General features: G+C 36.6%; 1 protein-coding gene across 7 annotated transcripts in view; it reads right to left on the reverse strand.

Moving 5' to 3' along the window:
* The window catches only part of PIAS2 (protein inhibitor of activated STAT 2), a 76,943-nt gene that overhangs the window by 56,406 nt on the left and 6,299 nt on the right, over positions 1 to 14,238 (reverse strand). For 6 of the 7 annotated variants that reach the window (XM_034643224.1, XM_034643223.1, XM_002918124.4 and 3 more), the window contains exon 2: positions 8,152 to 8,626. In XM_034643224.1, the coding sequence (XP_034499115.1) occupies positions 8,152 to 8,623 (472 nt within the window). In that variant the 5' untranslated portion in view covers positions 8,624 to 8,626. Of the gene's footprint in view, positions 1 to 8,151; positions 8,627 to 12,246; positions 12,400 to 14,238 lie in introns of those variants that run through there. The other variant, XM_034643220.1, reaches the window with a different exon arrangement.

Raw genomic sequence — 14,238 nt, forward strand, 5'->3', positions numbered from 1 at the left:
TGGGACAGGTAGACTCTGCACTAAGCATGGAGCCTGATGCAAGGCTCAATCTCAGGACCCTGAAATCATGACCTGAGCCTAAATCAACAGTCGGATGCTTAACCGACTGAGCCAGCCAGACACCCTTCATCTGTCTTTTAAAGGCTGTTTTGTGGGGGTCATGACCTCAGGATCATGAGATCAGGTCCTTCACCAGGCTCTGACCTCAGAGCGGAGTCTGCTTAAGATTCTCTCTCAGGGTGCCTGCGTGGCTCAGTCGGTTAAGTACCTGCCTTCAGCTCAGGTCATGATCCCGAGGTCCTGGGACTGAGTCCTGCATGGGGCTCCCTGCTCAGTAGGGAGTCTACTTCTTCCTCTGCCCCCCCCCCCCCCCCCCCCCCCCCCCCGCCCNCGCCCCGGCTAGTGCTGGCACACGTGCTCTCTTTCTCTCTCGAATAAATCAAATCCTTAAAAAAAAAATCTCTCCCTCCCTCTCCCCACAGCTCACAAAAAAAATTTTTTTTAATTTAAAAATAAAGGCTGTTTTGTGGATCAAATGCAATAACATACGTGAAAGCATTCTGAAAATACGGCACTATACATATGTGATGTGTTTTCAGTTCCAGAAGTCCTAATCAAAAATGTCTGCTTTTAAAGATACTAAAATTTCAAGGAAAAAAAAAAGAACTACAGTCCAACAGATGCATTCTGCCAACTATCTGATAATAATGACTTTTTCTTGGTAAGATATTCAGGTAGAAAATATCTTAACATACCTAAAAATGTTAAATATCGCTTTTAAATATCGTTAGTAAAATAGGAAACTTCCCAAGCTCCCCCACCACAGAAAGTTATAAGGACACCTTTTGATAAACTGGTTTATATTTGGTCAAGAATGCTTCCTAGCAATGAGTGCCTAGGTTAACAGGAGCTTATAAAACAGCTTACTCAGGGAAGAGATAAACCAAGAAGTTTTATAGGCAGTTTTGTGGATTATCATGGCTCAGTCTAGCTAATCTATAAATAAAATGATTCATAACATAACAATCAATCAATCAGTTTATTATACTGCATCATCTAAAAATCTCTATCCTGAGCTATTTGCTGCCCTATCACCCATCAATTAACCATACCATTGCTGCCAATCAAAGAATATTCTTACTTTATTTCTTTTCCCAGAATATCTCTGCATCAAAAGTAAAGAAAGGAAACAACCCTCAAACATGTATAAATAAAATTACACACAAAAATAATATTCTCATACAGTTACAATAGAAGAAATAAATACAAAAAGTTCTGTTCTATATTCGCAAATTAGCCCATTTTGGTAACTCGTTTCTTAACACATTGGAACAGGCATACAGAATGCTTTCAATAAACACTTAAGTGATTCTATATTCCAAATAGTTTACAAATAGTTATCATTGAACATTGCTCTATATGAACACTTTTTAAATGATAATCCTATATATGCACCCAAATTTTTCTAATTTAATGAAATTCACTCAGAAACCTGAGTCATTTGAAAGAATTTTACCTAGACAGAAACCATCACTATATTAATAATCATCAGTGATGTTTAATATGAAAAGACTTTTTTCCAGGAAACACTGTTAAGAAAGATTATCACGATGCAGGACTCTGGGAGGTGCTATTGGCAGAAGATAAAAGTAGAACAGTGTCCTCTCTCACTAGAAATGTGGCACAGTGGCTCTGCAGTTGGAAACAGCTTTTTTAATGAACAGGAAGAGAAAGAAGGTGACATGACATATGCAGAAAAACAGTTTGCTATTGATAGAACTCTATCTGGGCAATATATGACATTATGAGGGACCTTCCCTTTCTGTTCTATTTCTATGATGTTTGAATTTTCAATTACTAGCATAAATTACTTTTCTAATCAGAAAAGCACAACAGAGAAATTTTAAGGAATTAAAGGCTCAAAATACACTGAAGGTATTTCACAAAATACCCACAGCTAGATGTATCAACATACAATGCTTATAAAACAGAGTGAACAAAAAGAGCTAGTCACAAGAGAATATAGAGAATATACCGTCAAATAAATTTTAAAAGCAAATCACTTAAACATGACTTTTTTAAAAATACATATATGGTAAAACAAGCAAAGGAGAGGAACATAAATTCAGAATAGCGATTTAACTCAGAAAAGGCAAGGAGATGGCTTAAAGATACTGGCTTGGTACAAATAAAACAGCAACAGTGCCTCTCTGCATCTCCCATCGGAATACAAGTGCAGAGCTGGTCACCCTTAGCATCACTATCATCACCCTTCCTCTGCTCAAAAATGCTCAGCAGCACCCTATTTCAGAATGAACCCAGTCTAACCTCCCCTACCTATAAACGTCACCATAACAACGGCCATGCCTCTTCCCTAGCAAACCTACACTTCCAGTATCTCCCCAAGTCTTACACTCTATTCAAAACAGTTTCCTCAATCAGGTCTCACAACTATGTCACTTTCATTTTTACTCCTGTGACTACTCACAGTTCTCCCCTTTCTTGGTATTTCCTCTCCTATAAATGCCATCAATTCAAAGTAGACAAATTCATACTTCAAAGCTCCTTCATGTCTCTCTCACTCCTACTCCAAGAAGTCTTGATTGACTTCCCCATTCTTTAGGCCAATACAATACTTGAGTTTAAGATACACAATTTATAGTTCTTCATCATACAGGTACATACCTCATTGCTACTTGGCTCTCATGTTAACACTACTTCCCCAACTAGATAACAAATTTCCTAATGGCCATCTCATACTTCTGGCTTCTTCACAATTAGACCACATGACCATATCCAAATCAAATCCTCACTGTATACTAGTTAACTGGGTTAATAAAAATGATGTGTATAGTGTCTGAATTTATCCAAACTCCTTAGAAGTAAGGTTCTATTTTAATGGCTTTCTATTAATATGCACATCACTTTAAACCTGTTTAACTGTACCCAAAAGCTTAATGAGTATTTCCTAATATTCAGGGATTTAAGAATATGAAAAGATGTTGATCCTCATTAATTTCTCATCCTTTAGATTAAAAATTAAAAGACCAATAATAAATTAAAAGACCAATGCTGATGACGGTATAGAAAAAATAATATACTCATCCACTGCTGGATTATAAATGGGCACAAGGCTTCTGAAGCAACTGCTGAAACAAAAGCTGAATATCAAAATATTAAGTACTCATACTCTTTGACCTAAAACTTCACACAAGCATTATACTTCATAAACATTCACCCAAGTATTCAGAAGCACATATGCAAAAATGCTAATAGCAGCAATGTCTAAAAAACTGCAAAAATAGTGACTACAATGCTGGATACTAAAATACTTTCAAATTAATAAAAAACTGAAAATGCCCATCAATACTGGTTAAGTGATGTTACATATACAAGATAACAGATCTATTTAGCCCATAAATCTATAATATATTTCCAGGAAACACTGTTAAGAAAGATTATCACGATGCAGGACTCTGGGAGGTGCTATTGGCAGAAGATAAAAGTAGAACAGTGTCCTCTCTCCACTAGAAATGTGGCACAGTGGCTCTGCAGTTGGAAACAGCTTTTTTAATGAACAGGAAGAGAAAGAAGGTGACATGACATATGCAGAAAAACAGTTTGCTATTGATAGAACTCTATCTGGGCAATATATGACATTATGAGGGACCTTCCCTTTCTGTTCTATTTCTATGATGTTTGAATTTTCAATTACTAGCATAAATTACTTTTCTAATCAGAAAAGCACAACAGAGAAATTTTAAGGAATTAAAGGCTCAAAATACACTGAAGGTATTTCACAAAATACCCACAGCTAGATGTATCAACATACAATGCTTATAAAACAGAGTGAACAAAAAGAGCTAGTCACAAGAGAATATAGAGAATATACCGTCAAATAAATTTTAAAAGCAAATCACTTAAACATGACTTTTTTAAAAATACATATATGGTAAAACAAGCAAAGGAGAGGAACATAAATTCAGAATAGCGATTTAACTCAGAAAAGGCAAGGAGATGGCTTAAAGATACTGGCAATGTTCATTTTTGAAAAACTAGGCAGTGGGGAATGGGGGAACACCCGGGTGGCTCAGTCGGTTAAGCATCTGACTCTTGATCTCAGCTCAGGTAACGATCTCACGGTCCTGAGTTCAAGCCCTGCACTAGCTCCACGCTACAGCCAACTTAAAAAAACAACAACACAAACAAACACAAAAAACAAAACTAGGTAATGGTTTCACAAGTGCTCATTTCACTGCTGTTTTTTATACCTTAATGTTTTATAAATATTCTTTTGTACAGACTAAATATAGACCAATTTCTTAAACAGAAAATTCCCAAAGGATTTCACCTTCAAAAGTTGTCTTAAAAAAGAAGGAAAAAGAGGGGCACCTCGGTGGCACAGCGGTTAAGCGTCTGCCTTCGGCTCGGGGCGTGATCCCAGCGTTCTGGGATCGAGCCCCACATCAGGCTCCTCTGCTATGAGCCTGCTTCTTCCTCTCCCACTCCCCCTGCTTGTGCTCCCTCTCTTGCTGGCTGTCTCTATCTCTGTCAAATAAATAAATAATCTTAAAAAAAAAAAAAAAAAAAGAAGGAAAAAGACAGCCTGTGAAGGCAAATCAGAATAGCTACTTAAGGGGGGAGAAGAGAGATTTCTGTTTGTTTTTGAATTATGGGGTTATCCATTTGTTATACTAAGACCTTAGCTACAGAGAACCTCATTTAATATTGTATACACTCTTGTTTTCCAGATGCCACAGTTTTCCATTTAAGTACTACATTATTTTTATTTTAACCATTTTGAATAGAAATAATTCCAAACTACAAAATTGTATTACAATGTATCTCCTTATATAGAATATATACATCATGGTTATTTGTTGGGTTCTTTTTTTAGCATCAGTACATGCGCCATGCTGTAACAGCGACTCCCTCACTACTAAGGGGTTATTCGTTTCAATATACCAAGAGGTTTGGGAATAACATTTTTTGACCTCTTGTGCCTCTTTTTTTCTACCATGACTCTTCTAGTCTCTCTCCTGTTGTCAATTAATTCCTACTTAACAATATGTTGATGGCTTAGAAATCATCTAATCAATTGTATATTAAAATCGAGAATACACAGACCGGCTTGCAGATGTCAAGAATACATGCTTTGAAATATGGATTTGGGCCGTGATCATATAGTGGTTACTACTCTGCGTTGTGAAATATGGATTTGATATCTCTTTTGACTCCTGAGGATTTTTAATTCTCATTCCCCAAATGTGAACAGATTTCTCCATAGCAGGATTCCAAATAAATGGACTTCCCCAGAATATCTATTTTTATGTATATTTTCAATATTATAAAACCAAATTAATAAAAATTAAGGAAACTTCTGGATGTCATTACATTGCCTTAGATACTGTGACACTGAAAGTTTTCAATCAAAGGGCATTACTGGAAATGATTAAACTTTTTTCACTTTCATTTGGATGACTACATGCTGATGCGGATTTTCTAACTTTCTACCTCCAAGTCTAAAAGAGCATTTCTTAGATCACTGTTTTATCAATCTGACATAACAAGATTACATACATTAAGAAAATTCTTTTTCTCCTTAGGGAAGGCAAAATACAGAAATGTTTATTGTTTTAAAACAAGAATCTGTTTATAAATTCATAAAAACAATGAAGGACTCTTGAAAAACATATGTATGGTTTTTAGCTCAGGGGTAAAAAAGTTATTTCATAAGCCCTAACGTTATAGGTTATCTCTTAGATTCTAATTTAAACTATGAGCAAAAGGCAGGTTTTTCTTAGCCACTCTTCAACACAAAATACTTCTGGCATTATTTTATCTAAGTGAATTGAGATAGGAAAGTTTCATTTTAGTAAACTTATAAAAAGCCTACTACTCTCCTTTAACCTTATGGAGACAATGAAAGAGAAACTCTATGAAATACAGAAATGCAGAAACTCCAGTTCTATTTTGAACTAAGCAGGGAAATCAGGAAAGAAAATCAGAAAGCCTCTCCAAGTTCAGCCCTTGGTGCACCAATGACGCTAACGAGTAAAGAAGACACATGGCTGCATCTCCTTTCCAGGCACGCAACCAGGTCTCTTTCAGTCCCTTCCACTGTACCTACAACCCCATAGGCCCTCTTACACCTACCTTCTCCAGCCTCACCTTAGCCATACTCCTGACAAGTCCCATGAGGCAGGGGCACCTAAGCATATTGCCAGTCTGAATCTTTCTCAAAATACATACAAAAAAACCCAAATTTGCAATAACTGCTGAGAAAGAAACATGGGAATGAGCCATGATATGGTCCGCTGGTGTAAACCAAAAACCATCACAAAGGGAAAAATAAAAAAAATTATGGAACCATTTTAACCAGATAAATGAACTTGTTTAAAAAAAAAAAAAAGATGGGGCGCCTGCGTGGTGCAGTAGTTAAGTGTCTGCCTTCGGCTCAGGGCGTGATCCCGGCGTTCTGGGATCGAGCCTCACATCAGGCTCCTCTGCTGGGAGCCTGCTTCTTCCTCTCCCACTCCCCCTGCTTGTGTTCCCTCTCTCGCTGGCTGTCTCTCTCTGTCAAATAAATAAATAAAATCTTTAAAAAAATAAAAATAAAAAAATAAAAAATCTAAACAAGAGACAAGTTTTTACCTGTCAAAATCACCAAGATTTGTTTTTAATAACACCTAATAAAGGCTGGAAGAAAGGCAATGAAAGACATTCTCTCACTTTGTTTGTGTGATGTAAACTGGTACAGCTCTTCTGGAAACTAATATAGAATGTTATCAAGAGTCTAAAATTAAAATATTCTTACTCTTTGATGTAATAATTCTACTCATAGAACTTCGTACAAATAAAACGTGAACACAATCCTTACTTCATAATGAATGTAATGAAGGGATAAAATGCATTACTCTACCTGCCTGGCTAAGTATTGCTAAATAAAAACATTTAAAGCGAGGAGAAAGGGGCTGGGAAAAGCAGGATCACCACCATGGCCTGCCATCAATCAGGCCATACTGACACCATTAACCAGTCCTACCCCTCAAAATTTCCTTCTGCCTCTAATGCTAAGTGAAGTAAGTCAAGCAGAGAAAGACAATTATCATATGATTTCTCTCATCTATGGAACATAAGAACTAGGATGATCGGTAGGGGAAGAAAGGGATAAAGAAAAGGGGGGTAATCAGAAGGGGGAATGAAACATGAGAGACTGTGGACTATGAGAAACAAACTGAAGACTTCAGAGGGGAGGGGGTGGGGGAATGGGATAGACTGGTGATGGGTAGTAAGGAGGGCACGTATTGCATGGTGCACTGGGTGTTATACGCAACTAATGAAGCATCGAACTTTACATCGGAATCCGGGGATGTACTGTATGGTGATTAACATAATATAATAAAAAAAAAATCATTAAAAAAAAAATTTCCTTCTGCCTCAACCAAGATATACGGCAGCATAATCCTCTACAAAAGGAAAAAGACACATTGATCTATTTAAGAGAGTTCTCAAATGACTTGAAATACAAAGAGTTTTCCCAGGATGAGGGAAAAAAATCTCCCAAATTAACTATGAAATGCCATTTCCTAAACAATTTAATTCATCAAAAAATCCAAATACCTCTGTAAATAATTTCATTAGGCAATAAGGAATCATACCATTATAGCAAAGAAGTCATCATGTAGTAAGAATTTGTTAAAGTCCCATGTATCAACTTTTAGTAACGATAAAATGTATTAAACTTTCTGGGGAGTTGATGGATATTAAAAAAAGTAAACACACGTATCAAACTCCGTGTGCCAAATTAAGTATAAAAGGTTTATTTCTTAGGATAGCAGTTTAAACACTATGTTAAACAGAAACTAAATCTCTGTAAAAATACCAAAACAGAAATCAGACAGCAAGCAGTATTTGTACCTGTTCCTACACACACAGAATTTGAGTTCTAAGCCACAAAAATGCTGGTATGATGAATTAGCAGTTCTGTACTAGATTTCAGTCATGGGTGCCAATATTTTTTATCTGGCATTTATTTGGCATTAATGTCTCAATTTTATAGTATTAACAGCAAATCATTAATCACTAGTTGAAGGCCTCTTGCTTTAGTTATTCTCTCGTCTGGAAGGAACTAACTTCTCTAACACTTACCTAAACTCGTGGGCTTGATGAGAACATCAAGGACATCATAAAACGGCAAGTTTTTTAACTGCACATCAGGATGGACAGGAGGAATTGGGGGAGATGGCTGCTGCATCTCAAACGTGGGCTTAGTATCCTGAAGCAGCACAGAACCAACAGGAGAGGACGGTGAGTGCGGTGTAACTGAGGTGGAAGGCAGCGCGTGGATTCCAGCCACGGCCAAGTCAGGCTCTACAGGTGATGAGCTACCATCCAAATTGAAAACTGAAGATTTGATTGTGGATAAATCAGAAAGTCCTTCAAGAGTCCGTGGGTATCGACGTCTGTACAATTCTCGGATTTTAATCTGAACCGCAGGGCTGCAGCCGCTCTTCAATAAATGCAACGCCCTCATCAGGAGGTCATGCTTGCGTCCACTTTTATTCCGTCCAGCAAAGCCTAGTAACACTTGTAGTTCAGAAACCCTAAAGCTAGAAACCATATTCTAAAAGGAAAGAGAAAAAAAAAAGGCACATAAGCCAAGAGTCACCCAGCATATAAAAACCCCATCTAAAATATGCTGTAAAATCCGATTTCACCAGCATTTTATCACCTGATATATGCTAGTACCCAGCACTTTCACATACCACTTAGAATTGATCCTGTTTATAGAGCCACTGCCCGCCCAAGTTACAGTCAAGTTATGGTATTAATTACAGCTTGCTGTATTCTTAATTTTGATACTCTATGGTCTATCATTTATCTGATGATGCTCAAGTATAAACCCGTATCTGCTTTAGGACTATGAAATTTACAACCAATGAAAATTTCCTTTTCAAAATTAAGCCCCATCAACACACAATGTAATGTTTGTTACAGTACCGTCATAAATTACCCGAACAAAAAATTAGATTTTTGCAAAATTATATGCATAACTTCCAATGCTAAACAGTAAATCTACAAAATCAAGACAAAATACCCAATGAAGTTTTCACCCCAACTCAAATTATTAAGGAACAGACAACATAAGAAAATAAGTTATTTTTAAATAGTAAAGTTAAAAGCCACATACATCTTATTTAGCATACTTCTAAAACAAGTGAAATCCCCAGCTGATGAGAAAATGCCCTTTGAAGAGCAAGAAAAGGATTGGTTGTAAATCTTAAAAGGCAAGATTCTTTCCGTGCCACCTTACTGACTTATTTTTGACAAGGTATATGCAGTTCTTGCTTCACATTTCACCATCTATTTATTCAACAAAACCTAGCAAATACTTTTAACTACCTGCTGCGTCTTAAGTCCACCTACTTGGTGATTTTCAGAACTTGGGAGGTTAAATCACACTTAAGTCAGATTTACTTGTACACAAGTGCCGCATCTAGTCAGAAAGAAGAATGAGACCTGGAACTGACCCTAAGGAAGCTTTGCCCACCCCTCCTCTTCAGTGCTACACACCCCAGAGCTACCTGGGATTCCTTCTCAACCAGGTAGGTCTGCAGGGGCAACACCTACAGCTGGCACTGATTCACAGAAATCCTCTGTTCTGCACTTTTCAGTCTTATTGATAGCCCAGAAGCAATGGTTTAAACTCTAAGTGGCTTTTACATAGTAGTCAGGAATAATACTTGCTAGTTTTCTAAAAAGCGAACAAATTTAAATATATCAAAGTAATCTGGATGTACAGCTGTATCATAATTCTATCTCATATACTGTGTTTCTCTATTTCATATTATACAAGTCAGAAACCATTAAGTTGTAATCCTAGCAACCATTTTTTATACTAAACTAGCACTGTCCAACAGAAAAGGGAACCACATATTTAATTCTAAATTTTCTAGTAGCTACATTAAAAGTTAAAATTTTAATATGCTTTATTTAATCCAATATATCAAAGTATTATTTCAACATGTAATCAATTTTTGTGATTAAAAATAATCTATCTTTTCTGGGGTGCCTGCATGGCTCAGTCAGTTAAGCGTCTGACTCTTGGGTTTCAGGTCAGGTCGTGATTTTCAGGGCTGTGGGATCAAGCTCCATGTTGGGCTCCTCATTCAGTGAGGAGTCTACTTGAGATTCTGTCTCTCTCTCTCTCTCTCTCTCTCTTTCCCTCTTCCTCTGCCACTCCCCCCACATGCATGCACACTTGCTCTTTCTCTAAAATAAATAAATCATTTTAAAAAATCCATTGTTTTAAAAGTGTCAATGAGACATTTTTTAATACCAAATCTTCAATATCCAGGGTATTTTACACTTGGAGCCTGACCAACCATATTTCAAGTGCTTCAAGAGCCTCACGTGGCCAGCAGCTACCACGCTGGACAGTGCAGCTCTACATCACACTCTGATAGCAACATCCAGCACAATGCATGGTCATTACACTGCAACTCGCTTCATTTCCTCCATGTGTTAAAATGAAGATTTTTTCTATCTTACCCAGTACTATGGACAACAAGGATGAAAGATAAGAAAATTCTTGGCCTATGTCAAGTTACAGTTTACTCAAGGTTTCATGCGTAAAAAGGACTATGACAGCTTTCTCAAGAGTCTTGCCAAGCAAGAACACAACGCATCTTTCCCAAAGTCCCCAATCGCAAAACTTCAATTAAGTTGGCTTATACTACAGTAGTGTAAGCAACATTAAATCACGAGAACACTAACAAAGGTAGTCATACAGATACAATATATCCGGGATATTTTCTAAAGAAATCTAACTCAGAATTCATTACTTTGCTTCCCTCCTTCTACTTATTTTCACATTATTCTTTGTTTTAAGGAGACTTGTTTTACAGAAATGACAAAAAAGAACACAAAGTCACCCTAAGCTTGGCTCTCAAAATGGAATTTCTGGGAGGTCTCATATCACTTATTTCCAATGATTTGCCAATGCACTGGCTCTATTAGCTATTGTAAATATACAAACAAAAAGGAAGAAAGAGATAACAGCTCACAACATGAATGCGGAATCAGGACACTCTGAAGCAAAAAGAAATCCCCCAGTTTGGGGAAGGGTAAAGGAAAGGACAGCAGACAAGGATGGTCTCTGGTATTGCAAAATGCTGCGAAGATGAAGTATCACTGAGAAAGGGCAGCTGTGAGCCCACGATGCCCCGTGGAAAACTTCACAACAGCAATCAACAGTCTTGTGTAGGTCAAGTCCTGGCATCCAGACTCAGGATACTGAAAGTCACTTCATCCCTCAGGTCATCCTATTTGTATTCAAAAACACATAATAACAAAATTCTCCTCTATTTAGCATTCGTTATTAAGATACTCTCTTCTCTAGGGAGCTTACTAAGTCAAATTCTAGGACTATGTTTTTCTTGGCAAACCTTGCTGGATCTCACTTCCTTTTAAAAAGCAAACAAACAAACAAAGGCAGCACCTTAACTCAGTCTAAACCAAATTTCAGCTGTCACCAGGTAAGGTGAGCCTGATATGAACACTACTAAAAAGGGATTTCAGCTACTGTTCTCCACCAACGTCCAGTGTCTGTATCTTTAGTATAAATTTTAGTATAATTATTTCTAAGTGGACTTTATCCAGTCCATCCTGCTGCCTACCAAAGTCTGCCTTCTAATACTTCAGTGACAACTGCTATATGCCCTACATAAAAGAATTTCTCAATAAATGCTTGCTAACTGATTTTAAGGAAATTCTATGAGCCAGAGAGAAATACATTGGCAGGACTGATTTTTAAAAAGATATATAAACAATCTGGATTTCTAAACAAAAGATAATATAAATTAAGACTAGGACTTTAGGGTGCCTGGGTGGCTCAGTCGGTTAAGTGTCTGCCTTCGGCTCAGGTCATGGTCCCAGAGTCCTGGGATCAAGTTCCGCATTGGGCTCCCTGCTCAGCAAGGAGTCGGCTTCTCCCTCTGCTAGTGTTCGCACGTGTGTGTTCTCGTTCTTTCTCTCAAAAATAAAACATTAAAAAAAAAACCATTAAAAAAAAAGACTAGGACTTTAAACCAACCTTGTTTCTTTACCAAATTTAAGTAACAATATTATTTAAAATATTAAAGCTGGGTCATCATATAATTGGAACATCACATACAGGAGTAAAGGCAAGCTGAAGGTGCTACATTTAGAAAACCTCATTAAGGAAGTAAATATGATAGTTACCTGCAATAACCAATGAGGAAAAAGATTTCCCCAAGACTGCTCTTCAACTCTTAAATATGAGATGGAAATTGCACATGCAGTCCGGAATCTGGGGAAGTTCTAATAGGTTGGAAGTTGTGGTAAAGATCAACACAAACTTTGTAGATAGATACTCCATCAGCTAGGATGTATAATATGAGGTAGCGAAAGGAACTGCTGAGGGAAATTGATAGATCACATTATTAACACTGCCTATCCCAACTACAATATTAAAACAATTTACATCTTCATTTATAAGTAGTAATGGATAAAGAAAAGCCACCAAATATATAATCAATACATCAAAGGACTGACCAACCCATAAGAGAAACTATGTGACAAATTAGAAAGATACTCCAATTCCTAACTACTGTCCATTTCAGAGGTCATAGGAGGCCTCAGTTCCTAGCACTGTATTCCTGTGAATTCACATTTTCCCTATAATTAAATCCCTTTTACGTGAGAGACCATATGTGGATTTCTTCCTTACAACACATTGATTAAATCAACTCTTAGGCTGAAGAAATCAAAATTGAAAAATCGACTATGAGAAACAATAAAGAGAATACTACTTTTCAAAATCTATAAATAAAGCCAAAGCTAGGGAGAACATCTCCCTAAATGCTTCTATGATTACACAATACAAAATTTACAATTTAGTTCAAAAAGCAAAAAAGTAACAAACACACACCCTCAAAAAGAGTAAAGAATTAAAAGATAAAAAACAAACAAACCATGAATTAGAAAGTGAAACGCAGAAAAGTATGTAACATCAGGTCCAAAAAAGGGAAAGAAAACAGTTTTGAGAATGAGAAAAAGAACAATAAAGACCACAAACACTAGGCAAATTTCTTTAAACAAAGAGAACAACACATGCAACTATATTCTAACTTAAAGTTATTTTCCTAGAAAAACATAAATTACTCAACCTGATCAAGAAGATATATATTATCTCTGCCCACTCCACTTCCAAAAACATCTACCCAAACAGCTTAATGAATAAATTCTACTAAGCCTTCAAGGAAAAGATGGAATTGTTTCTTAAACTGTTCAAAACAATAAAAGTCAGGAAGTTAAATACATGTTAGGAGACAAACATGAAACAATCAAACACAAAATTTTTAAAATATGCATATTACTGTTTTCCAAACTTCAGCAGGAGAGTCAGACTCATTCAACAAAAATTTTAAGTAAAAGCCTGATGAAACTGGGGGCCTAGTATGCCACCTATTCTTATTCCTTCTCATTTCCCAGTATGGACCACAGAAGTCTTTTTGTAATTCATCAATGTTTCCTGTGAGAATAGACACAAAAGCCCTCAATGTACCCAAACATAGTTTAATATGAAAATTAAAATGGCTTAACATAAACCTTGTCCAATACTTGGTTAAGATGATTTCTATACTTATAGTTGCATACTGAAATACTTACAGATAAAATTATACAATATATGGGATTTCCTTTAAAATCATTTGGTAAAGACTCCAAACAGTCAAAGCAATCCTGAGAAAGTGTAACAAAGCTGGAGCCACTAGACTCCCTGTTTTCAAACCATATTACAAAGCCACAGTAATCAAAGAAGTAAGATATTGGCATAAAAAAGTATATAGATCAATGGGAGGATCAGAGAACCCAGAAATAAACCCAACCATATATGGTCAATTAATTCATAACAAAGGAGCCAAGATTATACAATGGAAAGAGAATGGTCTCTCCAAAAAACAATGCTGGGAAAATTGGACAGCCACATGTTAAAATGAAACTGGACAGTTACCTTACACTTTACACAAAAATTAACTCAAAATAGATGAAGAACTTGAACGTAAGAACTGAAACCATAAAACTCCTAGAAGAAAACATGGCTGGTGAGGTCCTTGACACAGGCCTTGGCAATGTTATTTTGAATCTGATACCACAAGCAAAAGTAACAACAAAAATACCAAGTGGGACTGCATCAAACCAAAAAGCTTCCAC

The sequence above is a fragment of the Ailuropoda melanoleuca genome, chromosome 14 (genome assembly GCF_002007445.2).
Source record: "Ailuropoda melanoleuca isolate Jingjing chromosome 14, ASM200744v2, whole genome shotgun sequence".
NCBI lineage: Eukaryota > Metazoa > Chordata > Mammalia > Carnivora > Ursidae > Ailuropoda > Ailuropoda melanoleuca.